The 23,934-nt window shown below is 40.5% G+C and overlaps 1 protein-coding gene across 1 annotated transcript in view; it reads right to left on the reverse strand.

Moving 5' to 3' along the window:
* EFHC2 (EF-hand domain containing 2) overlaps window positions 1-23,934 on the reverse strand; it is a 103,652-nt gene that overhangs the window by 57,595 nt on the left and 22,123 nt on the right. The window contains exons 4-7 of the mRNA XM_089508091.1: window positions 19,650-19,873; window positions 15,514-15,765; window positions 8,444-8,554; window positions 6,845-6,983 (exon numbers count right to left, since the gene is read on the reverse strand). Of these exons, the coding sequence (XP_089364217.1) occupies window positions 6,845-6,983; window positions 8,444-8,554; window positions 15,514-15,765; window positions 19,650-19,873 (726 nt within the window). The remainder of the gene's footprint in view (window positions 1-6,844; window positions 6,984-8,443; window positions 8,555-15,513; window positions 15,766-19,649; window positions 19,874-23,934) is intronic.

The raw sequence follows: 23,934 nt of genomic DNA on the forward strand, positions 1-23,934 counted from the left end.
TTACAACATCAATTGGAGAATTTAACAATGAAAAAATGGGAAACAAAATTACAAAGGATCAAAGAACGACATTTTGAATTGAGAAACAAACCTAGCAAGATTTTAGCAAATAAAGCGAGAAAAGACAAAACAAAAAGATCATAACAGAAATAAAAGATGAAGGAAGGATCTACACGAATCAAGAAAAAATCAAAAATATTTTAAAAATATTATGAAATGTTATATAGAAATAACAATAAGGACAATAATAGGAGATTGTTGATTAAAGAATATCTGGAAATACAAAGGATAACATAACTGATAGAAAGTCAGAAAAAACAGTTGAATCAGGCTGTTATTGAGAAAGAAATTTCAGAGGCAATCAGAAATATGAAACCAGACAAAGCACCAGAGCCGGATGGCTTTACGGCTCTGTACTATTTTAAAAATGGAAGAAGTTATACTATCTCCTTTGGAGAAAACTTTCAATGATATACAAAATAACGGCATCCCTGATACTTGGAGGAATTCATTTATAACATTAATTTAAAAAGAAAGCAAAGACCCTAGTTTAGTTACGAATTATAGACCCATTTCTTTAATCAACGTTGCCTATAAAATCTTTACAACAATTTTAGTCACAAGATTAAAGAAAATTCTACAAAGCATAGTACAAGAGAATCAAAATGGATTCCTGCCAGGAAGAATAATGAGAACTGGCTTGAACGCCATAGAATTGTTCCAAAAACACAACAAGAGACACAACAAGTGTTCTTAGACACCGAAAAGGCATTCAACAATGTGGATTTTTTTTTTTAATAGAGGCTACTTGCCAATACAACATGGGTGAAAAATTCACTAAGTGGATCTCATCAATATATAGTGAACAATTTGCCCAACTCATAGTAAATGAAGAAAAAATTGAATCAATAAAAATTGAAAAAGGCACCAGAAAAGGGTGCCCTATCTCTTCATTGCTATTTATAATAACCCTTGAGATTTTACTGATTAAGGTTAACAATGATGATGATATTCAAGGCATCAAGACAAAAGGGTATGCACATAAATGTAAAGCTTTGGGGAAGATGTGGTGTTTTTTCTCGAAGGCCCACTAAAAAGCAACGATAAATGGTTGTTTACCTTAAAGGAATATGGCCAGCTAGCGGGTACTGTTAATCAAGATAAAACTATCGTCTTGACGATAAACATGTCAAAAAAAGGAAAAGACCTCCTTAAAACAAAAACAGGATTCAAGATCGGGGAAAAAAGTGAAATACTTAGGGATAAATTTAACAAAAAGCAATGAAGACCTTTTCAAAAATAATTACACTAAAATTTGGAAAGAAATACAAAAGGATTTGCAAAAATGGTCCAGACTACAGATATCTCTTTTGAGAAGAATATCTCTAATCAAAATGAGTATACTTCCAAAATTAATGTATCTCTTCCAAAACATTCCTATTATACCCAAGGAAAAATGTTTTGAAGCATGGAAAAAAGAGTAAAAAGCCAAGAGTTAGATGGTCTACTATGATTGACTCTAAAAGTAGAGGAAGCCTGACCCTGCCGGATATTAAAAAATACTACTATGCTTCTTCCATGACATGGTTAGAGGATTGGATCAATTTGAAGGAAGAAAGATTCTTGAGTCTGGAAAGGGATAATATCAGATTTGGCTTTCATGCTTACATGATCTACAACAAACGTAAGAAAAATAAAGATTACATGGGTCACTGTATAAGAAGAGAACTCCAAGAGGTTTGGTTAAAAATTAAAAAGTCTTTCTATAGAAATATACCACTTTGGGCATCCCCACAGGCGGCCTTACTGAATAGAACAAAAAGAGATAACAAAACCTGGATCAGATACCAAGACTTATTGGAGAAAAATACAACTAAAAATGGAAGTCTAGAATTATAAATGAAAACAAAAGAACAATTTAAGAAGGAACAATACATAATTGGTTCCTCTGTCATCAATTACACCAAAGAATTGGAATAGATAAAAAAAAATCAGAAGGATTTGAAAGCAACAAAACTGACCTAGACATTATTATGACAGATGGCAAGGGACACCACGTTGCAAAATATTACAAAATCTTTATCAAAAGGGATCTAGAATATGAATTAATCAAGCATGTCATAATTAAGTGGTCTCAGGACATAGGAAGATGCATAAAATTAGAAGAATGGGGAAAAGGCTGGGGGCTCACAAATAGTTTTACCTTATGTCAGGATCTCACAGAAAATTACCTAAAGATGTTACAGAGGTGGTACCTATCCCCCAGAAGACTCAAAGTTATATATAAAACAAGCAGCAACCAATGTTGGAAGTGTCAAAATTATCTTGGGTCATTTTGCCATATGTGGTGGGAGCGCAATAGGACAGTAGCATTCTGGAAAAGTGTACATAAGACTTTAACAGATACACCAGTTCCACCTGCCATTTCACCTTGAATTTTTCCTACTAAATATGACATCCGTTCTGGACAAGGAAAAAGAAAAGAAATATGGTCGGGTAATTCTCTACCTAATAACATCAGCCAGGATAATCTTCACAAAGTATTGGAAAAAAAGAGAACATCAGCCAGGATAATCTTCGCCAGGTATTGGAAAAAGAGAGAAATACCGAGCACCAAAGAATGGATGTCAAAAGTTTGGGAGATTAAAAGTTTGGGAGGTAAAAGAAAACATAGTTAGATGGAATAACTTAAATCTTTCACTGTTAGGCAGAATTGCAGTAATTAAGATGGTTATTTTACCAAAATTAATGTTCTTGTTCCTAAATCTCCCGATATCTATAAAACAAAGCCAATTTAAAGAGTGGGAAAAAGAATTGAGTAAATTTATTTGGAAAGGAGCTAAACCCAGGATTAAAAGTTCTACTCTGAAAGATGCCAAAGAGAATGGGGGATACGCACTCCCGGACTTACAGACATACTATTGGGCGTGCAGCCTGATGTGGATCCAAAGCTGGGTGAAATTGGAGGAGAAAGAGATTTTAAACCTAGAGAATATACAGCTAAGATATGGTTGGCATGCGTTTTTATGCTACGAGCAACTGGGGAAGAATAAGGATTTTAACAACCACCCGATTAGGAAGTCACTATTATTGACCTGGGGTAAAATAAAAAAGATGTTTTATTTTAGAATTCCGTTATGAACATCCACACAGGAAGCCCTTTTTGGAAGGTGGATTTGGATAGATAAGGACAACTGGGTAACATATAGAGATTGTATAGGAAAAAATCCACAAGGAAATTGGGCTGTTAAGACAAGAGAAGAGCTAAAAGATGGAGGGAAAAATTTAAGTTGGTTTAATTATTATCAGATTCAAAATAAATTTAAAGAAGATATTAAAATGGGAGGAATTGAAGATAAAATGAACGAATTGGATGTATTATTTTGGCAACCAGATAAAGGGAAAGTATCAAAGTTTTATAAACTGCTAGGAAGTCGCATTTTAGAACAAGAAACGGTTAAGGAATATATGCCGAAATGGGCCCAAGACCTGGATAATACGATTAATATGAATGAATGGCAAAATGCATGGCAGAAGACAAATAGCTTTACTATAGCACAGGAACCTAAGGAGAACCTATTAAAAATTATGAATAGGTGGTATTATACACCATGGAGGAAAAGATCAAAAGAAGACTGGAAGAATGTAACAATTTTCTTGAAAAAAAAGTGGAACTTGGGGAAATGTAAAGGTTAGAATAAAAGGCAGATAAGTAATGTGCTGTACAATAACATGAATGTGATATAAGCTAAAAAGCTGTTATAATGATTTTTTTTATTTGTTCATTTAATTAAAATTTTCTTCTTTATATACTCACCTTGATATAGCTAACCATATCTCCAGGAAGAAACAAGCTTTGAAATGATGCAAAGTGAGAAGAATACAAGGCTAAAGGGGAAAACGAGAAAGCTAAGAGTAGCAACCAGAGGGACTATTATGTATTATAAAGGGTTGTATGCAATTTTGAGTTTGTATGATATTGAAGTTAAAGTTGTTTTAGGAATATATGAATTTTTTATTCTTAAAAGCTGTTAAGATTATCATAAGGTATGAGATGGGAACAAACATACAAAAGATGAGCGTAGGAATATGGTGTTATATACCAAACGATTTGACAAAGTGGAAGCGGGATTGTCTTCTCTTTTAATATAGTTATTTTCCAATTCCTGAAATAGAAGGAAGTAGATATCCAAAGAAGGGTTGTATGAAGATTTGAAGATACGGAAGAAATACAAGAAGAATTGGCTATTTTAATTTGTTATTTGAAATAGAGACTTTGCGACTGTGATTTGAATTTATGGCCGTTTTAATTGAAAATTAATAAAGATGTTAAAACTAAAAAAAAAAAAGTTTGGGAGATTATGAACATGGACAAATTAACCGCTTTATTATAAGACAAACCATTGGAAAAAATAGAAAATGAATGGTGTCTGATAAGAAAATATGAAAATGATATTAAATAAGGAATATATGTGGACAATTAAAATTATATCCTTGAAAATTAGTAATATGATTTAATTAACAAAAAGTTTGAATTAATTTTTTTTGTCTTATATCAGACATGGAAGAAGAAGAAGAAGAAGAAGAAGAAGAAGAAGAAGAAGAAGAAGAAGAAGAAGAAGTAGTAGTAGTAGTAGTAGTAGTAGTATTTTGTAAAGAACTAAGTTGAGGAGCGAGGACTAAATTTCATTCTTATATAGAAAGGTAATGAAAAGAAAGATTTAGATGTCCTCATGAATAAAACTATGGAAAACGAGTCAGGAACATTAATTAAAAATAAGATGATTTCAACCAACAAGTTTTACCTAATTTTATTTATAAGTAATAGAAAGTAACCATATTTGTTTGTCACTGACATGTATGTGTTTTTAAATATATGTGTGTCTGTATGGTTTGTATGTAATTATTTGTTAGTTAATTTAAAAAGTTAAAAAGAGAAAACAACTGTTTTTCCAAAGGCAGCTATGTCTTTGAAATCTGCAAATAGATCTTGGCCACCAAAATAAAAATTATAAGAAAGGTGGAGGATGGTGAGGGGGGGAATCATCCCTAGATATATTTTGTTTTTTATTTATTTAAAGATTTTATTCAATTAAAAAAAAAAAACAATACAGTTAAAACATACAGCCAAACACACATATACATATAACAACACAATCCTAACCTATACTATAACACCCACTAACTTACAACAATAAAGTCATTCTAGTTAAATTATATCCTTCTATTTTAACACTTCTTAACAGTTACATTCACCTCAATAAAGAGAATCATTTGACTTCCCCTTTCGAATCTTTATATCATACCATAATTCAGTTTATATAATAGAATATATACTTATAACTTATATTCTTACTCATTTACCAAACATCTGTTTCTTTCCCTTTAAATCAACTTTAGTCATTTTTTCCTCCAAAGATCTTTTAGGCATTCCCATTCTTTTTCGGTATTATTTTTAGTCTTATCCTTTAGAATAGCCGTTAATATATCTAAGCACCTCGCTTCCATAGGTTTTTGTATCCACTCCTTATCTGTTTTCTAATATTGTGCATATAGGATTCTTGCTACAGCAACCATATACAATATAATCTGTGAATGTTCTTTCTTAATCTTTAATTTGATGTTATCTGTCATATTCAATAAAAAAAAAACTAAAGGATCATAAGGTATTTCTAGTTGAAGTATTTCAGACATCAAGGTGTGGATTCTTTTCCCAAAATTTTGTGCCTCTTTACATTTCCACCAAATGTGAAAGTAAATCCCTTCTATTTTTTGACATTTCCAACATATTGGTTTTTCCATTCTATAAATTTTGTTCTATTTCCAAGGTGTCATATGCCAGCGATGGATCATTTTAATAAAATTTTCTTTGTAATTCTGGCATAACGTAAATTTATTTGTATTGTACCATGCCTTATTCCATTGCTCTAATTCTATGAGTTTGTTAATATCTATAGCCCATTTTATCATGATGTGTTTTATCACCTCTTTCTCTAAATCTCTTTCATTCAACAGCTTGTAATATTTTGTAATATGACCTTTTTCTTTATCCATAATTATATATTATCTTGTTCATTCTTTGCATTCGTCAGACCAAACATCTTGTTATCCAATTTAAAGCATTCATATAATTGTTGGTATAGAAACCAATCTTTTTAAATATTTTCCTTACCTATCTGATCTCTTGGTTTCATTTCAGCTCCTTTATTCTTATCTATCGTTATTAAATCTTCATATTTAATTCAAGGGGTCATTGGGGTTTTTTTGTTCTATGATAAAAAGCCTCTTGTAGTGATATCCAAGGTGGTAATTTTCTATAAAATAAATCTTTGATTTTAAACCAAACTTTAAGAAGTGATTTCCTTATTATGTGGTGATTAAAATCTCTGTTGTCATCCCTAGATATATTTTGTAAAAAGCCTTCAAGAAGGATCAAAATATTTTTACTTACTTTGCAAGGCTTTCCTGACTTGATTGTTTCATTTCACATATACATATTATTAGGGGTTTTTTTTTGGGGGGGGGGGTGATGAAGAGTTTGTTGAAACATGTGGAACTGCACTTTTTTATGTGTGGTGTAGGAATCTATCCCTATTCTTTCGATGTTATTTCTGCCTCTGGTATCAAGTGCACCAAAGTTCAGATGCTGGAGACCATGCATGAAGCCCCAATTCTTACATAGGTTCTGAACCAAGTAATTCATTTTCCACTCTATTGTTTGTTAATCACTGTGCTTATATATGTTTTTTAATCTAATTTTTTACTTACATGTTTAAAACTTTTCAAATACCCACCCTGTACAAGTTCAAGATCAGTTTGTAAAGTATCAAGTACTGTTACTTACGGACTCCATACTTTGTCCTATAATATTCTTTCGTAAATTCATCACAGTCACAGAGAACTATCTTTCTTCCCCAAACATTGATTGCTGATCCTATTCTCAGGTCAGAGTCTTTATAAAATTCCTGATGCACAGCTCCTGTCTAATAATAGTGGTAAAAATACAGACACCTTATATGTATTAATTTCATGCTATGATGAAATGTTTAGAAGCTGCAACTTGAAATTATACAAGAAGTGATTAAGAAGTTGGACTTACCAAGAAGGTTCTTTCTGGGATGACAGAAGAAGCAATCCATCATTACTGGTGGTCAGGCTGGAATATGGGAATAACCCCAATAGTGGTGGGCTGCTCCTCCATGCCATCCCAAGAATGTAGCAAATTGCCCCCAGTAACTCAAGTGGCTTATTCACAAAGTGGGATTTAAAAAGGGGAACCACAGGGTGAAGCAATAGTGGAAGACATCCAATACTTGAAAATTAGAGGCTAGCCAGGATAGGACAAAATCACAGGGTCCAAGGCGGCTTACCACAAATTAAAACAAAGTAGAGCTAAAAATAAAAAATTCAGTACAAACACTTTTAAAAAATAAACCCCAATAAAAACAATTATTTTAAAAACACAAAGTTAAAATAGTTTAAGACACATTTAAAACATAATAAAGATAAACACACATCTCACCCCATTAAAAACTCATTCTGCCATAAAAAGTTAAAAGCCAAAGAACCGCCTAAATAAAAACATCTTTGCCTACCAGTGGAAATAGAAAAAAGAGAGGGATGTAACCTGAGAGGAGCCACTAAGAATGCCTTCCATGTCCTCACAAAACATGTTTGTGATGATAGCAGGACTGAGAGAAAAGCCAGCACCAGAAAATCTTAAAACTTCAGCAAACCGTCTGGATCCAAGACATATAGCAATAGCAAAAGCATTTACAATTCTATACCACTTATCAGTGAACTCTCTAAGCAGTTTACAATCTGTTAGCCAATTGCTCCCAACTAGCTGGGTACTCATTTTACCAACCTACGAAAGGATGGAAGGCTGAGTGAACCTTGAAGCCCTGGAATCGAACTCAAATTCTTGTGGCTGCAGTACTACCATTTAACCACTGCACCACCAGGACTCCGTATATAGGGCTCTAAAGGTCATAATCAGCACTTTTAATTCTGCTTGGAAATGGATCAGTAGCCAGTGAAGCTGTTTCAACAAAAAAGTTATTTGTTGTAAGCACCCTCAGTTAGCATCCTGAATGTAGCAGTTTGGATCCACTGAAGTTTCCAAACAGTTTGTATAGGCAACCCCATGTAAACTGTGTTACATAACCCAAATGGAATATTATTAAGGCATGTATCACTGCACCGAAATTTGATGTCTAAAAACAGCTGTTGCACTAGATTTAGTTGTGCAAATGCATTCCCAACTACTATCAAAGCCTGGTAGGCTCCAGTACACCCAACTGCGAATGGGAAACGCCATTCAGCACAGTATGAATCTCTGTTCCTTGATCTGCCTTTTGACTGACCAAAAACACCTTTATTTTGTTGTAGTCCAACAAGATCTGATGGAGGGGGGTCACAAGTTCTCTAGCCATGTGCTTACCTTACGATTGTCCAGAATGTAACGACCTTTATTTCCTACTAGTCCTCCAAAAACATTCAAGACTGTTCGATCTGTGATTACACCAGGCTGGTACAGTCCAACTGGAGCATACTAAGGTGCAGGAGACAAAGAAATAGTATGTTGATATCTATAATTATGAAAGCCGAATGAGATAATAACCTGGTGTAAAGATAAGGAGGCTAGTGGTCGGGTTGAGCGGGCGAGTGGAGGGCAGGAGGACCCAGAAGAAGAGAGAGAGGGAGAAGGAACTCAGGTGGAAGGGAAAAAGGAGTTTGGCTTTGCACCCGGGGGAAGGGCGGAAGCTCTGGGGGTTTTAAAAGGAGGCAAGGGAGAGGCGCAAGGGGGGAGGAGAGTAAGCGGAAGACGGGGACGCGGAGAGGAGACGTGGAGAGGGAAAGAAGAGGTGAGCTTGAAAACGGGAGAAGCGGCTGGGGAAAGAAGAGACTCCTCAGGAGGGAAGGTGCGAGTGGGTCCGGTGCGGGGAACTCACCCTACTTGTTCTCGAGAAGAGTGGGAAAAGAGAGGACGGCCCTGGAACCCTGAAGTAGGGAGAAGAAGGGAGGGGCTGGAGGAAGGCGAGGAGCCGTGGTGGGAGCTAAGGGAAAGACGCCAAACAGGAGCGGCCCGACCAAGACGTCCTGCGAAGGAAAGAGCAAGAAACCCTGTAGAGGGGTATTGTCCTCCCCGCCCACACACCCTGTAAAGGAGAGCCCTGGAGCTAAGGACGCCCTGGAGGGAAGGAAGGAGTCCTTACTGAGCCAGTGAAGCAACTAGGCTGTGTTACAACAATTTATAGACTTTATTTTCTGCTACTCTCACCAGTGAAGTAACTGGGAGGTAGGCTTGGCTTTTGTGTAACCAGCAAGTGGGAATAAACAAAGACTGTGAGCTTGAATATTGGACTCATTGAGTGTTTATAAAACTACTTTTGGTGGCATTCATGGAGCCAGTCCCAGGGGCGGTGCCTAGGGGCGGGGTAGCCCCGCCCACAGTGGTGGAGAATGCGGGCACGCCCCTTGGGGCGGGGCCAGGACCCGCGGCTCCCGAGGGATGGATGGCCTGGTTTAGTGAACAGCAGAGGGTGCTGTTGCAACAAGTTTCAGCACATCAAATGCAAGTTCTAGATCAACTTTTTGTGGCTCAACAAAATGCCCAGGCGCGGATGGTAGGACAAATTGTGGAGTCTCTCAAGGCCCCGAGGGGCCCGACACCCTCTGGGGGATCCAACTCTTGGGCCACGGAAGCAAGCCCTTGGAAGCTCACTAAGATGGGGCCACAAGATGACGCCGAGGCGTTTGTGAATACTTTTGAAAGGATTGCCACGGCGGCCAAATGGCCTCGAGACCAATGGGCCTTACTTTTAGCCCCATGCCTGACAGGCCCGGCACAGGAGGCGGTGGATACACTAACACCTGCGGATGCAAAGGATTACGATAGAGTGAAGGAAGTGATTTTACACACCTTGAATATATCTGAAGACACTTATCGGAGACGGTTAAGGGAGTTACGCTGGGCTCCAGGGTTGCATCCTCGTACTTTGGGGCAAAAGGTTAAGGCCAATGCCCTAAGGTGGTTAAAGCCCGCGGTACGCAACGCGGCAGAGGTAGCAGAACAGGTGATGATCGAGCAATATGTTCTAGCTCTCCCAGGAACAGCTTGCAATTGGGTGCGGTGTCACCGTCCCCAAGCCTTGGATGAAGCCATATTATTAATGGAAGCTTTTGCCACGGCGGAAGAAGGCGAGGTCGGGAGAATAAGAAGGCAAGGGGAAGTAGGGCCCCCTAAAAATTTCCGCGGGAGCACAGAGCCAGGCTTCAAAGGAAGACCACCAGGAGATGGAGGGTCTCGAGAGGACAAGAAAGGGATCCGGGGGGCAGAAGGACCCATCAAGCCTGCGTTGGCACCCGCCTTGCGAGAGAGAATCCAGAAGCCACTGACGTGCTTCTCCTGCGGTTTAGAAGGGCATATTCGGAAAGAATGTCCCATGATGGAATGTTCCTGGGCAGATACCTGGGAGGCAGCACAGGTAAGCAGATCCGATGCCGAGGCCCAGGTAGTTCCAGTAAAATTGGAGGGGCGCGAAGTCTTTGCTATGGGGGACTCAGGCTGCAGCCATACCCTAGTCAGGGAGAATCCTACAGGAAGACGAGGCCGGTGGGTGAAGGTACGCTGTGTACATGGAGACACCAAGGAATACCAGGTGGCCACAGTAGAGATCTGTGCGGGAGGCCACTCACGGAAAGGGGAGGTAGGGGTGGTCCCTAGCTTAAAATGGCCAGTGTTGTTGGGCAGAGATTGGCCCGGGTGGAGGGAGCTTTTACAGACAGGAGGGATTCAAGCTAACCCAGCTGAGTTAGAATTAAGGGGGGAGTTGATAGGAGTACGACGGTCTCAAATAAGTTTTTGGCAGCAGGAGGATGATACCTTGCGGGAGGCATGGCGAACAGCGGTGGCCCCAGACCTAGAGCAGGAGAATGGAGGAGGACCCTTGTTTATAAGGAAGGAGGAGTTATTATACAGGCGGCCACCCCAGGTGAATGGGGAACGAGGCCCAGACCAGTTGGTTTTACCAAAGGCAGTAAGGGAAGAAGTAGTGCGAGTAGCTCATGAAGGACCTTTGGGGGGTCACCTAGCCACTGAGAAGACCCTGGCTCGGATAGTTCAGAGGTTCTTTTGGCCAGGTATTTATGCAGATGTCCGGAGGTTTTGCTTGTCCTGCCCAGAGTGTCAATTGCACCAGGTACCCCCTCCGCCTGGAGGAAAGCTAATTCCCATGCCTATAATAGAGGAGCCTTTTTCGAGAATAGCTATGGACATAGTGGGACCCTTAGCCCCCTCGGCGGGCGGTCATAGGTACATACTGGTGGTGGTAGACTGTGCAACTCGTTATCCGGAGGCCGTGGCCTTAAGATCAATACACTCTGACCGCATAGCCCAAGAGTTGCTAAATATATTTTCTCGAGTAGGTTTCCCACGGGAGGTGTTAACGGATCAAGGGACAAATTTCGTAAGTAAAGCCATGGGAAAGATGTGGCAATTTTTGAAGATAAGACCTTTGAAAACCTCCGTTTACCACCCACAGGCCAATGGGATGGTCGAACGCTTTAATAGGACCTTGAAGTCCATGCTTAAGAAATTTGTAGATTCTCATCCCCGGCAGTGGCACCAATTAATAAGTCCTCTTTTATTCGCCTTTAGGGAGGTACCTCAGGCTTCATTAGGGTTCTCCCCATTTGAATTGGTTTATGGCCGGCAACCACGCGGAGTTCTAGACTTAATCCGGGAGGAATGGGAACGGGAAGAACCTCAGGGAGCCCCTGCTTTAGCACAAGTCATGGCCATGAGGAAACATTTAATGGAGATTCGAGAGTTGGCACAAGCAAATTTAAAAGAGGCACAACAGGTACAAAAAGAATATTTTGACCGGAGAGTCCGAGAGAGAGAACTAACGGTAGGGCAGAGAGTTTTGGTGTTTTTGCCGGCCCCTAATAATAAATGGTTCGCCCAGTGGCAGGGGCCCTATGAGGTCGTGAGGCAAGTAGGACCAGTAGATTATGAAATCAGATTGGGAGGTCCACAGGCACGTAAACAAATATTTCATATCAATCTTCTCAAGGCCTGGAGGGAGAGAGAGGCTCTTTGGGCTGAGGAGACTGAGGAGGAACCATCCGAAACAGAGGAGGACCTAGGTGCCGGGTGGGAAGACGCGGGCTCAAGAAATGACTTACCTGTAATGTCTCCCCTCAGTCCTCAGCAACAGGAACAGGTGAGAAGCTTACAAAATCAATATCAAGATGTCTTTTCAGGACAACCGGGTAGAACAGGGATTATTAAACACCATATTATCACAAAACCTGGGGAGGTGGTGAGAACACCTTTAAGACCCTGGCCTTGGCACTTACAGGAGGTGATCAATGCAGAGGTAGATAAAATGTTGCATCTCGGAGTGATAGAAAAATCTCAAAGCCCCTGGCGAAGTCTACCGGTGTTAGTCCCTAAGCCGGATGGGACAGTACGTTTTTGCATCGATTTTAGAAAATTAAATGCCATTTCTCAGTTTGATGCTTATCCCATGCTGGGAGCAAAAGAATTGGTGGAAAGACTTGGACAGGCTAGGTATTTGTCCACCTTAGACCTAACCAAAGGATATTGGCAAATTGAGTTGCCAGTGGAGGATAGAGAGAAGACAGCATTCGCGACGCCTAGAGGACTATATCATTTTATACGTATGCCGTTTGGTTTGCATGGGGCGGCGGCCACTTTCCAAAGGTTGATGGACCAAATTTTAAGGCACTTGTCACTTTGTGCGGCGGCATACATAGACGACATAATTATATACAGTGACACGTGGCAAGAGCATTTGCAGCACCTAAGTAGAGTTTTAGCAACCCTTAGAGCGGCAGGACTAACAGTTAACCCAGCGAAATGCGCAATTGCATGCACAGAAGTAAAGTACCTTGGCCACTGGGTAGGGGGAGGCAAAATTAGGCCCCTTAGTGATAAAATTGTGAAAGTACAAAATTGGGTTAGACCAGAAACGAAGAAACAAGTGAGGCAATTCTTAGGGCTGGCAGGCTACTATAGGCGATTTATCCCCGATTTTGCATCAATAGCGGCTCCACTCACAGACTTGACGAAAAAGAATTGTCCTCGGCGGGTACGGTGGGGGCCCCGAGAAAATCAGGCCTTCTCTAGGCTTAAAACCCTATTGTGTAGCTTTCCGATATTGAGGGCCCCGAACTTTAACAAACCCTTTATAGTATACACAGATGCTTCTGAACGAGGATTGGGAGCGGTGTTGGCCCAAATGTGGGAGGATGGGGAACACCCAATTGTTTATTTGAGTAGAAAGTTATCCCCGGCTGAGGCTAAGTATGCGGCTATTGAGAGGGAGGCATTAGCAGTCAAATGGGCAGTACAATCACTTAAGTATTATTTGTGGGGGGCTCCATTTTCTTTAGTAACTGACCATGCTCCTTTACAATGGTTACTCTCGATGAAAGATTCAAATCCGAGGTTAGCCCGTTGGTACCTAGCTTTACAGCCATTTTCGTTTCGAGTATACCACCGGGAAGGGTCTCAACATGCTAATGCTGATTTTTTTTCCCGCCAGGGCCCATGGATGCTGGACCGCCCGTCAACCCTCTTAGCGGGGGGGGTTATGTAAAGATAAGGAGGCTAGTGGTCAGGTTGAGCGGGCGAGTGGAGGGCAGGAGGACCCAGAAGAAGAGAGAGAGGGAGAAGGAACTCAGGTGGAAGGGAAAAAGGAGTTTGGCTTTGCACCCGGGGGAAGGGCGGAAGCTCTGGGGGTTTTAAAAGGAGGCAAGGGAGAGGCGCAAGGGGGGAGGAGAGTAAGCGGAAGACGGGGACGCGGAGAGGAGACGTGGAGAGGGAAAGAAGAGGTGAGCTTGAAAACGGGAGAAGCGGCTGGGGAAAGAAGAGACTCCTCAGGAGGGAAGGTGCGAGTGGGTCCGGTGCGGGGAACTCACCCTACTTGTTCTCGAGAAGAGTGGGAAAAGAGAGGACGGCCCTGGAACCCTGAAGTAGGGAGAAGAAGGGAGGGGCTGGAGGAAGGCGAGGAGCCGTGGTGGGAGCTAAGGGAAAGACGCCAAACAGGAGCGGCCCGACCAAGACGTCCTGCGAAGGAAAGAGCAAGAAACCCTGTAGAGGGGTATTGTCCTCCCCGCCCACACACCCTGTAAAGGAGAGCCCTGGAGCTAAGGACGCCCTGGAGGGAAGGAAGGAGTCCTTACTGAGCCAGTGAAGCAACTAGGCTGTGTTACAACAATTTATAGACTTTATTTTCTGCTACTCTCACCAGTGAAGTAACTGGGAGGTAGGCTTGGCTTTTGTGTAACCAGCAAGTGGGAATAAACAAAGACTGTGAGCTTGAATATTGGACTCATTGAGTGTTTATAAAACTACTTTTGGTGGCATTCATGGAGCCAGTCCCAGGGGCGGTGCCTAGGGGCGGGGTAGCCCCGCCCACACCTGGGTTATCTGGTACAAAGACTTTTATATGATATTATTTGTCTATCCAGTCCAGTACTGTCCACTCTGACTGACAGTGACTACAGAGCCTCAGACAGATGATTTTTCATATGACTTGCTACCCAAACTTTTTATCTCCTGCACCTTGGACTTTAACCTGGAATTCTTTAAACAAAACACGTGCTCTTTCATGAAGCCATGACTATTCTCTTATTTCACAGTGTAACTGATTCAAGGGCTTGAAGTTATGTGGTAGTTTTTTTTTTTTTTCAAAGCTCTCATTGGAACTTAGCAATACATCCACTGACATCATCTTAACCTAAGCATCATAAATGAATAGCTAAATTTTGTGGATGTAAAAGTAGAAGATGAACCTAGCTGGCCATGAAGTATTTTGCAGAATTGTACGTCCAGTCACCAAGAGAAAGCAACTGAAAATTGAAGACAGCCAATAACACTTAGCCCAAGGTACTTCTTTTTATAGAAAATAATTTTTTAGCAAAAAATAATATGCAAGCAGAAATTATATTATTTTGTATTAAAATTCTAGGGAAATGGAATATAATACATATTGATCAGCTAAAAACCCCTTGCTGCTGCATGCATTCAAGTTGTTTCCAACTTATGGTGACACTTAGGTGAACCTGTCATTAGATCTTCTTGGCAAGATTTGTTCAGAGGAGACTTTTGCCATTTCCTTCTCCTGAGCCTGAGAGCATGTGATTTTCCCAAGGTCATCCAGTGGGTTTCATGGTTGAGCTGGGAATTGAACCTTGGGCTCTAGAGCCATAGGTCCTGCACTCAAATCACTATGCCATGCTGGATCTCATTACAAATCCCTTATAGCACACATATTCATTCAACTACCCTTCTCTCTTTCCTCACCTTTATAGCAGCACTTAACTGAGGGGATCCACTGTCAGTCTTATTTGGAGGGCAACAGGGTTCCTTTTGGATTAGAGAATCAAAAGTCTGGTGGATTGTATCCAAAGTATTCCAATCATTCAATTACTAAACAAATCTCAAACACCCTTTCATATATAGATAGAGATACTTACCTTTGGTAGCTTCTGCCTATTGAGGAACAGGGGTACAGCATCCCGACCTGAATTCACTGGTATCACCTCTTTTATTTCAATGGTGTCATCAGACAAAAAATAATGTAGCACCACTTCTCTTACATCCCCAAACATAGATTCTGTGTCATCCCAAATGCCGTAAAAACGTAAAACATGTCCATCATGCTCCAAAAATTGCTGAAGCGTGTCAAAGCGCTCATATGGACGCAAAGGTGTCATACTGTCTATCAACTGGAAGTGAAAAGAAAAAAGGGTGGTTTTTTCCCACTTGCTGTACATGTACATTGTTATTAAAGCTCAGGGTGAGTAAAATGTAGCCCACAGCTCCCAGTCACTTTCAGTTTTGAAAAGCCCTCCTGGCATTAAATCATGCTAGGAGGAACATGTCAAAATTGTCCTTGATGTCCCCTGAAGGGCATGAGGGGCCTTTTTCAGATTTTTAAACATTTACAATGGGGAGGGAGGTACCATCCTCCTGCAACCAGTCATGGGGGCTCCTTCCCCCCCCCCCAAATTAGGGAAGTTGCCAGCACCTGCTTTAAATACCACCAGGGTTCAACTTTTCTAGACACAAGAATATCCACATTCTGCTGCCCCTTATGGTGTGATACTCAGGGTTATCAGTAAACCAAAATCCCAAACACACGGCAGGAATCATTTGGTTTTAGAGTGCTTGAACTGCCGAGGTTCAATAGTAGGGAATTCTGGGAACTATAGTGTTTGTGAGATGTTCAGCTTTCTTTGTCAGAGAGCTCTGGTGCCACAAGATACTACCATTCCTAGGATTCCCTAGCATTGAGCCAGGACAGTTAAAGCAGTCTCAGACTGGATTATTTCTGCAGTGTTTGGGACCTTCAACACATTTCAAACTAGTTATAGCAAATGAAACAAATGTTTAATGTAAGCACAGATCTAAATATTTGCATTCATAACAAGAAGCAAAATTTTAAAAGTCCATCTTTTTAAAAAAAAAAAAATTAAAAAATAAGGGATTATTAAAATAAAGGAATCTCAAGGCAATTTCCATAAAACAACATTCTTAAAAGTCCAATTTTAAAAAAAGAAAGGAATTTTTATACCAAAAAATTGAGGAAAATGTATCTAAATACCAACAATCCTCTAGTTACCTTGAAATAATGTCATATAATGACTTGTGGAATGTAGGTATTCTTCTTGTTTGACATAATAAGGCTTTAATTCTCTGATTACTTGAATTGGCCTTGCAAAACAAACTAAGCAGTCCTTCTAGTCTCATAAGACAATACACTTAGTATTATTTTAAAATCATTAAGTTGTTATTTCAAGCATGTTACATAAAGTTCAGAAGCAATTCATGGTGGTGGATAAAAAGACAGAGCAAGAAAATGGAAAAGGTTCAGCAATGAGAGGATATGGGAAAGGGATGGCTTGGCAATACGTCTTCTAAAATAAAGGGAACACAGAATGGAAGGAAGAGTAAGGCGTGAGAAATGAAAGAGATATGGGCAGGGAAGATTCAATGATGAGAATGAAGGATGGGGAGAGATTGAGAAAGAGAAAAAATGAGGATGACACTGTTCCTGACTACACGCTGAACAATGCAGCAGCGAGAGGAACAGGCTATGGAACACCTTATTTAGGCAAGCTTGAATTCCAAGAGGTACCAGAAGCTTGGCTTACATTTTACCAGATATGGTAAATAAATAACAACGGTCATATTAACAGATATATAGCTTCCCTAACAGTGTTATACACAGTTCAACTAAAAACATTTCCCATCTTCATTCACTCCCTCCCAGAAACATGGGTATGGGTAAGACTAAGGGGATGAGCACACCGGCAGGAAAAGCCAGATTGGGGGCAGAGTCGGGGCATGGTGTCCATAGGACGCATGCCCCGGCACTGCCCCCAGGCCAGTGTGACTCCACATGCTGCACCACATGGCGTCACGGTACTCCTCTGGCACTGTGTCCACATGACGCAGCACCAAGGGACCATCATAAAGCCACAACTATCGCACCCTGCAAAGGCCAGATCGGGGCCACCGTGTGCAGTTGCCATGGCCCCAATCTGGCTGTAGAAGGGGTGGTCCTCACGGCCCCTTAGTGCAATCTGCACAGCCCCTGAGGCTACAATCTCTCAGTCACTTATCTGGCAGTAAGCAGCACTTAACTTAATAAGACTTACGTCTGAGTAGTCTCAGGTATAGAATTTTGCTGTAATTTAATTAAAGGATTAAGAAACAATCCTACTTGATTGTTTTCACTCGCTATCTCTGATATGCATTGTATTTTCTTTTACCAAATCCAATTGTTAGTCCTAACTAAAGCAGGCTCACTAAATGGAGGGTAACGTGGAAAGTCAACACTTACATTCATTTAATGGACCGGGACTAACAAATGGATTTAGCAAATGTTTGCTTAATTTTGAAGTAGAATAAAGGAATTTTTTCCTTTAGATTCTATTTTTTCCCTTGTTTCATGTTGTCTTGCAAATGAACTACATTATTAATACAAGACAGCAACACACAAACTGATACTAAATGAAGCTGAAATAGTCTAGCTATACTTAACAAAAGGCAGCCATAATGAAAATGGATCTTATAGAACCTTTGAGACTAACTGAAAGAAGGAAGTTAGTAGTATGAGCTTAGGCAGACTTCAGTCTACTCCCTCAGATGCACTCTGACTCCCCAGACCAACACTGCTATGTCTTTGAATCGAACCACAATGAAAGTTGCTATTTAAAAGGTTGTAGTGATATTGCACTTGCCTCAACAGTATCTTAAAAATTAACTATAGTACAATAATTCTATAATGATTTAGATTACAGCTAGATTTTTGATTAATGATACTGAGAATCTTCAGTTAAATGCAGAATTAAAGTTAAGCCAGGCCAAGTGTTAGTTCAATAGATTTATTTTACCAATTCTTTCCCAAGTGTATCTATCACAGTTTTTCATTTCCAGATTTTAAAACAAACTTGAAAGGAAGAAAAATGACAGATGTAATATATGCCTTTTTCCAGAGCAGTAAAACAACTACTGTTACAATTGTAACAGATCATACTGCTCTTTCTAGGAGATTTAACATTGTTTTTACTGTATTTTATATCATATGCGGTGCCACATTCATTGTAGAAAATGTTTTATATCTATTTTAAATAAATACTTTTAAGGGGAAAACATTTCATACTAGTAGGACACTCCTATAGACCCTCTACACTCTGAAGTCACATTATGGCCCTGTACAGACCGGCCTGAAAAGCCGGCCTGGAGGCAGAGTAAGGGCATCACGTCCAGATGACGCATGCCCTGACTTTGCCCCCAGGGCACCATGACGCTCTGTGCCACTCCACATGGCGTCATGACACTCCTCCACTGCTGTGTCCATACGATGCAGCACTGAAGGAGCGCCATATGGCTGCGCTGCCATGGCTATGGCACCCTTTCGAAGGCACAAAAAGGAGCTGCTTTTTGCGCCCTCGAAAGGCCGGATTGGGGCCGCAGTGTGAGTTGCTGTGGCCTCAATCTGGCTAGGAAAGGGACAACATCCCTCCCCACTTCGGGGCAGGTCTATCGAGCCCCTGTGTTCAAAAGAGTTTAGTCACTGGTAGGTATACACAGGACTGCACTGTTAAAATACACGTAAAGCATTTTCCTTTCTATTTTTCCAGCACTGGTTTTCACTGGTCTTCTAGACAATGTTTTTCCACTATCCAAGTAGTCTGTCATATAATACAATTGATTGCAGTATTATTACCTCGTGTCTGATGGTTACTATCTGAAGCTGGATACAAAGAATTTTTAAAATAGATTAAATGTGTATTCCCTGGTAGCTGGGTGAGTTGAAAGCACCAATTTAATATTAATGGTAAACGAGGAAAATACACATGCAAATTGTTTATAATTTGTGTACATTTTTTCTATATTCTTCTCCTCTTCTATATCCTTTTGTCTACATTTGCTGTAAAGTGTTCAGTATTCAGTCTATTGAAGTATCCTTTTATCTACTAAATATTTCTATTTTTTTTCTTTAGAAATAAAAGATATTCAGAATGTTAGCAACTGATGGATCCATCTTTTATGTAGTCTGTAAAGATTTTGTCTATCTTAGCAAACAAGAGTTACAGCTAACCTTCTGACGTTCTTTGGTATAGGGATCATCTGGACGAGTCTGTGCAGGTTTTAATCTGACTCCCATCTTCCTCAAAAAATTTTTGGTGAACTGATCACAATCTGTAATCCTATATCTTCGACCATAAAAGATGATATCTGTGTCAAGATTGAAATGATCTATTGTGTAGAACTCATCTTCATTAGGAGGTGGAAGCGGAACCCGATGTCGCCGAAGAATAGTCCCTATGTTGGGGGGGAAATACAGTTAATATCTATTCCAACTTTACACTGCCTAGGCTGCTGATATGAAAACATTTCTGCACAGAAAATGAAAGACCCCAAAGTCAACAAGAGTTACAAATCAACATCTTCCAAAACCACAGTGATGAAAAGGGACAGGAAGTTCCTAAAGTCATACACACACCATTTAAAAACACTGTTATCACCAATACCATCATCATCATCATCATCATCATCATCATCATCATCATCATCATCTCAAAAAGGGCCCTTGGGGCCTATAAACAACTATGAGTGGCAATTTCACCATGTTTCTTCTTTTCTGAGAAGTGACTACAAGTAACTTACATTTTTGATAAAAGTCCACTTATGGCTAAAACAGTCACACTGAGTGGCTGCACTTAGCCCACACATTTGACAATATTTCTAACTGTAACCTTACTATAGTTCCCAAATAAAATAGTTAACCAAACCAAAACTTAATTCTTTTCTTTTCTTATTTTTATTTTTTGATGCTCAAAATTATTGTAAAATATCCAGATTAATTCTTTTCATTTCTTATTTTTATTTTTTGATGAAGAGCTCAAAATTATTGTAAAATATCCAGAACATAATGAAATATTTACGATAAACTGTGGGAGAAAATAATGACTATGAGCAAAATATGCATACAATGTGTTTATGAAGTCTAGAATTATTGGGTGTAGCAGAGTAGAGGTACCTGAAGGGAGAGTTGGGGGAGGAGAGAGCGATCAGGTGGAAGAATTAAAGATGAAGAGCCCAGGGGAGGGGCTAGAGGAAAGAGAGGAGGAGCCAAGGAGGAGGATAAGAGGAGAGGGAGAGGTGCACCTGGGGAGAGGGAACAGACGCAGAAGAGGAGGACGTGGAGAGGCGGTCGAGTCAAGATGAGATAGAGTGACCCATAGCCCTCTCAGGGCCGGACAGCCCATGTCCCTACAAACTAAACTAACCCCAAGGCCACCGGGCTCCCACGAGACTCTCCAGCTGCGTGACCCACGAGAGGAAGGGGACTTCCCTTTTCCCGAGGAGGAATTCTGGAAGAAACAGGAGACAGGAGGCCTAGTGAGTGAGTGGTGGGACAGTAAAGGGAATCATTGGGAGCAGGGACCCCAACCGCAGGAGAGGGAAAAGGCTGAGAAGGAACCCCTGGAAAAGCACGCGGGTGGTCGGGCAACCCGAAGAGAGAGACACCAGGAGAAAGTCGAGGAGCAGAAGCCAGAATAAAGAGGGAGGCTGGGAAACAGTGGCTCGGGGCCGTGGGATTTCTTGGAAGTTACACTGAGTTGTAGTTATTAGTTACTATTAAAAGTTACAGTTCTCGCAAAGCCTTGCGTGGAAAGTTTGTTGCACACGTGTTTTCAAAAGGACTTCACTACCCAGCATGCAGCCGGCTGCACCAACCCCGCCCACATTGGGCTACCATATATACTTGTTTATAAGTTGAAAAAATTATGCCAATTTATACAAGTTGAAATTATGAGAACATGAGGAGTTTGGAGAAGGAAGTACCTAACACTGCAGCATTGCTTTCTTATTAATTTGCATGGAGTTAAGTGGAGGTAAACTCTTAAAGAAATGGGAGTGCCACTAGTCCTGACAAGGAATCTGTACTTAGGACAAGAGGCTACTGTTAGAACAGAATATGGAGAAAAAGAATGGTTCCTAATTGGCAAAAAGGTCAGGCAAGAATGCATTCTATCACCCTGTCTTAAACTTACATGCAAACAAGCTTAGACTCAGGAGGAGGAGTGAAGATAGGAAGAAGGAACATGAACAATCTAAGATATGCAGATAATACCATACTACTAGCAGAAAATGTCAGAGACCTGGAAATCTACTGAGGAAAGTTAAAGAAGAAAGTGCAAAGGTAGGCTTACTGCTGAACATAAAGAAAACAAAAATAATGACCACGGACGATATACATAAATTCAACCTAGATAATGAAGATATCGAAATAGTCAAAGATTTCCTGTACCTTGGATCAAATATGGATCAGAATGGAGACTGTAGTCAATTTATTATTATTATTATTATTATTATTATTATTATTATTATTAACCTTTATTTATAAAGCGCTGTAAATTTACACAGCACTGTACATACAATCTTTTTAATTGGACGGTTCCCTGCCCTCAGGCTTACAATCTAAAAGAAATCAGAAGATTAGGAAAGGGACAAGCAGCTATGAAAGAACTAGACAAGATCCAAAAATGTACAGATATACAACTGAGCACTAAAGTTAGAATCATCCAAGTCATTGTATTCCCCGTCACCACATGCGGATGTGACAACTGGACAGTGAAGAAAGTGGATAAAAACAAAATCACCTCATTTGAGATGTGGAGCTGGAGAACAGTGCTGAGAATACTGTGGACAGCCAAAAAGACAAATAAATTGTCTTGAACAGATTAAGCCTGAACTCTCCCTGGAAGCCAAGTTGATGAAACTGAGGCTGTCAGACTTTGACCACATCATGAGAAGGCATGATTCTTTAGGAAAGACAATAATGCTATGGAAGGTAGAAGGTAGTAGAAAGAGAGGTCGACTGCACGCCAGATGGCTGGATTCAATCAAGGAGGTCACAGGAACTGCAGGACCTAAGTAGAGTAGTGGAGGACAGGGGTTTCTGGAGATGTCTCATCCACAGGATCACCATGAGTCAATTCAAGGGTAGTTAACAACACCAAGTTAAAAAAGTACATAATTTTAACTCTTATAGGTAAGGACATACAGTATAAATGTTAACTTGTAAATCAATGGAATGATCTACAAAGGAATGATTAAGTTTAAATCTATTTGGCAGCACTGCTGTTCCAAACACACTTTGTTGTTTATTGCATGCCTTCAAGTTGTTTAGATCTTTTCTTTAGACAGGCCATCCTATTTAAGATAGTTCTTTCCTTTATACACTGTAAAGAGTCGGATTATCCCTGCTCCTTTTAGCTCTGGTCCTAAGGACCAGAGTGTGGCTTCAGTGAGGCTTCCAGCTGCTTTGGAAATGTATTTAATCAGCATGTCCCCAAAGCAGCCAGAAACCGCTTCATTTGGCCCATCTATTTCATCCCTTACTTAAACCTAGTTACGTCTTGGATGATACAAATTATCTAGAGCCATTTCAAACCAGTGTCAGAGCAAGATACAAAGTTGAGACTGCTATGGTCGCCTTAGTGGATGATCAGGCAACAACTCAGCTGAGAGCCAGCCAGACAGGACGCTGAACTTCCTTTCTTTTCTCCCCTCAACACTGGGACCTCTGGAAGAGCAGTGAGAGGGACGTGGCTAGAGGAACAGCTGGGACTACAAGCAGAGGCTTCTCAAACCACCTCTCCTTCCATCATCCTCAGCAGCTGGGACATCGGGCAAAGGCTTCCAAAGCCACCCCTTCCTTATCTATTAGTTTCCTTGTGTCTTGTGGTGTTCAGGCAATGTTATCTAGCACCATCAGCTATTATTTTTCTACTTTTCTTGTTGTCACTTTTTCTTCTGTTGATTTTTGGGTACTGAATCCATTCCTTCCAATGGCTCCATACATCTCTCCTAACTTGATCCCTATTCGACCTCTCCCTATCTCCCAGCTTCCATTCTTTTTTTTTACTCTGGAACTGCCGTTCTGTTGCACCAAAAGCGACAGCAATTCACGAGCTCTTTCTCTCTAGATCATTTAATCTTCTTGCTCTTACTGAAACTTGGCTCGCGGCCCATGATACTGCTATCTCCGCTGCCCTTTCTTTTGACAGTCTTTCTTTCACCCATACTAGCTGCCCTGAGGGTAGAGGAGGAGGGGTCAGTATATTATTGTCTAATTCCTGCCAGTTTCAAGTTCTTTCTCCTCCCCCTAGCTATAGTTTCTCTTCATTCAAGTCTCACTCTATTAGACTATTTTTTCCTTTGCAGCTGCAGATTGTAGCTATCTATCACCCTCCTGATTCTGCTACCCAGTTCCTTTCAGACTTTGAGTCATGGCTCACATTTTTTCTATCGGATTCAGTTCCCTCTCTGATTCTAGGTGATTTCAATATCCACCTTGATGATCCCAAGAATCC

This window comes from Sceloporus occidentalis, unplaced genomic scaffold (assembly GCF_023333645.1).
Source record: "Sceloporus occidentalis isolate IW3139 unplaced genomic scaffold, rSceOcc1.0.p SCAF_2, whole genome shotgun sequence".
Classification (NCBI taxonomy): Eukaryota; Metazoa; Chordata; class Lepidosauria; order Squamata; family Phrynosomatidae; genus Sceloporus; species Sceloporus occidentalis.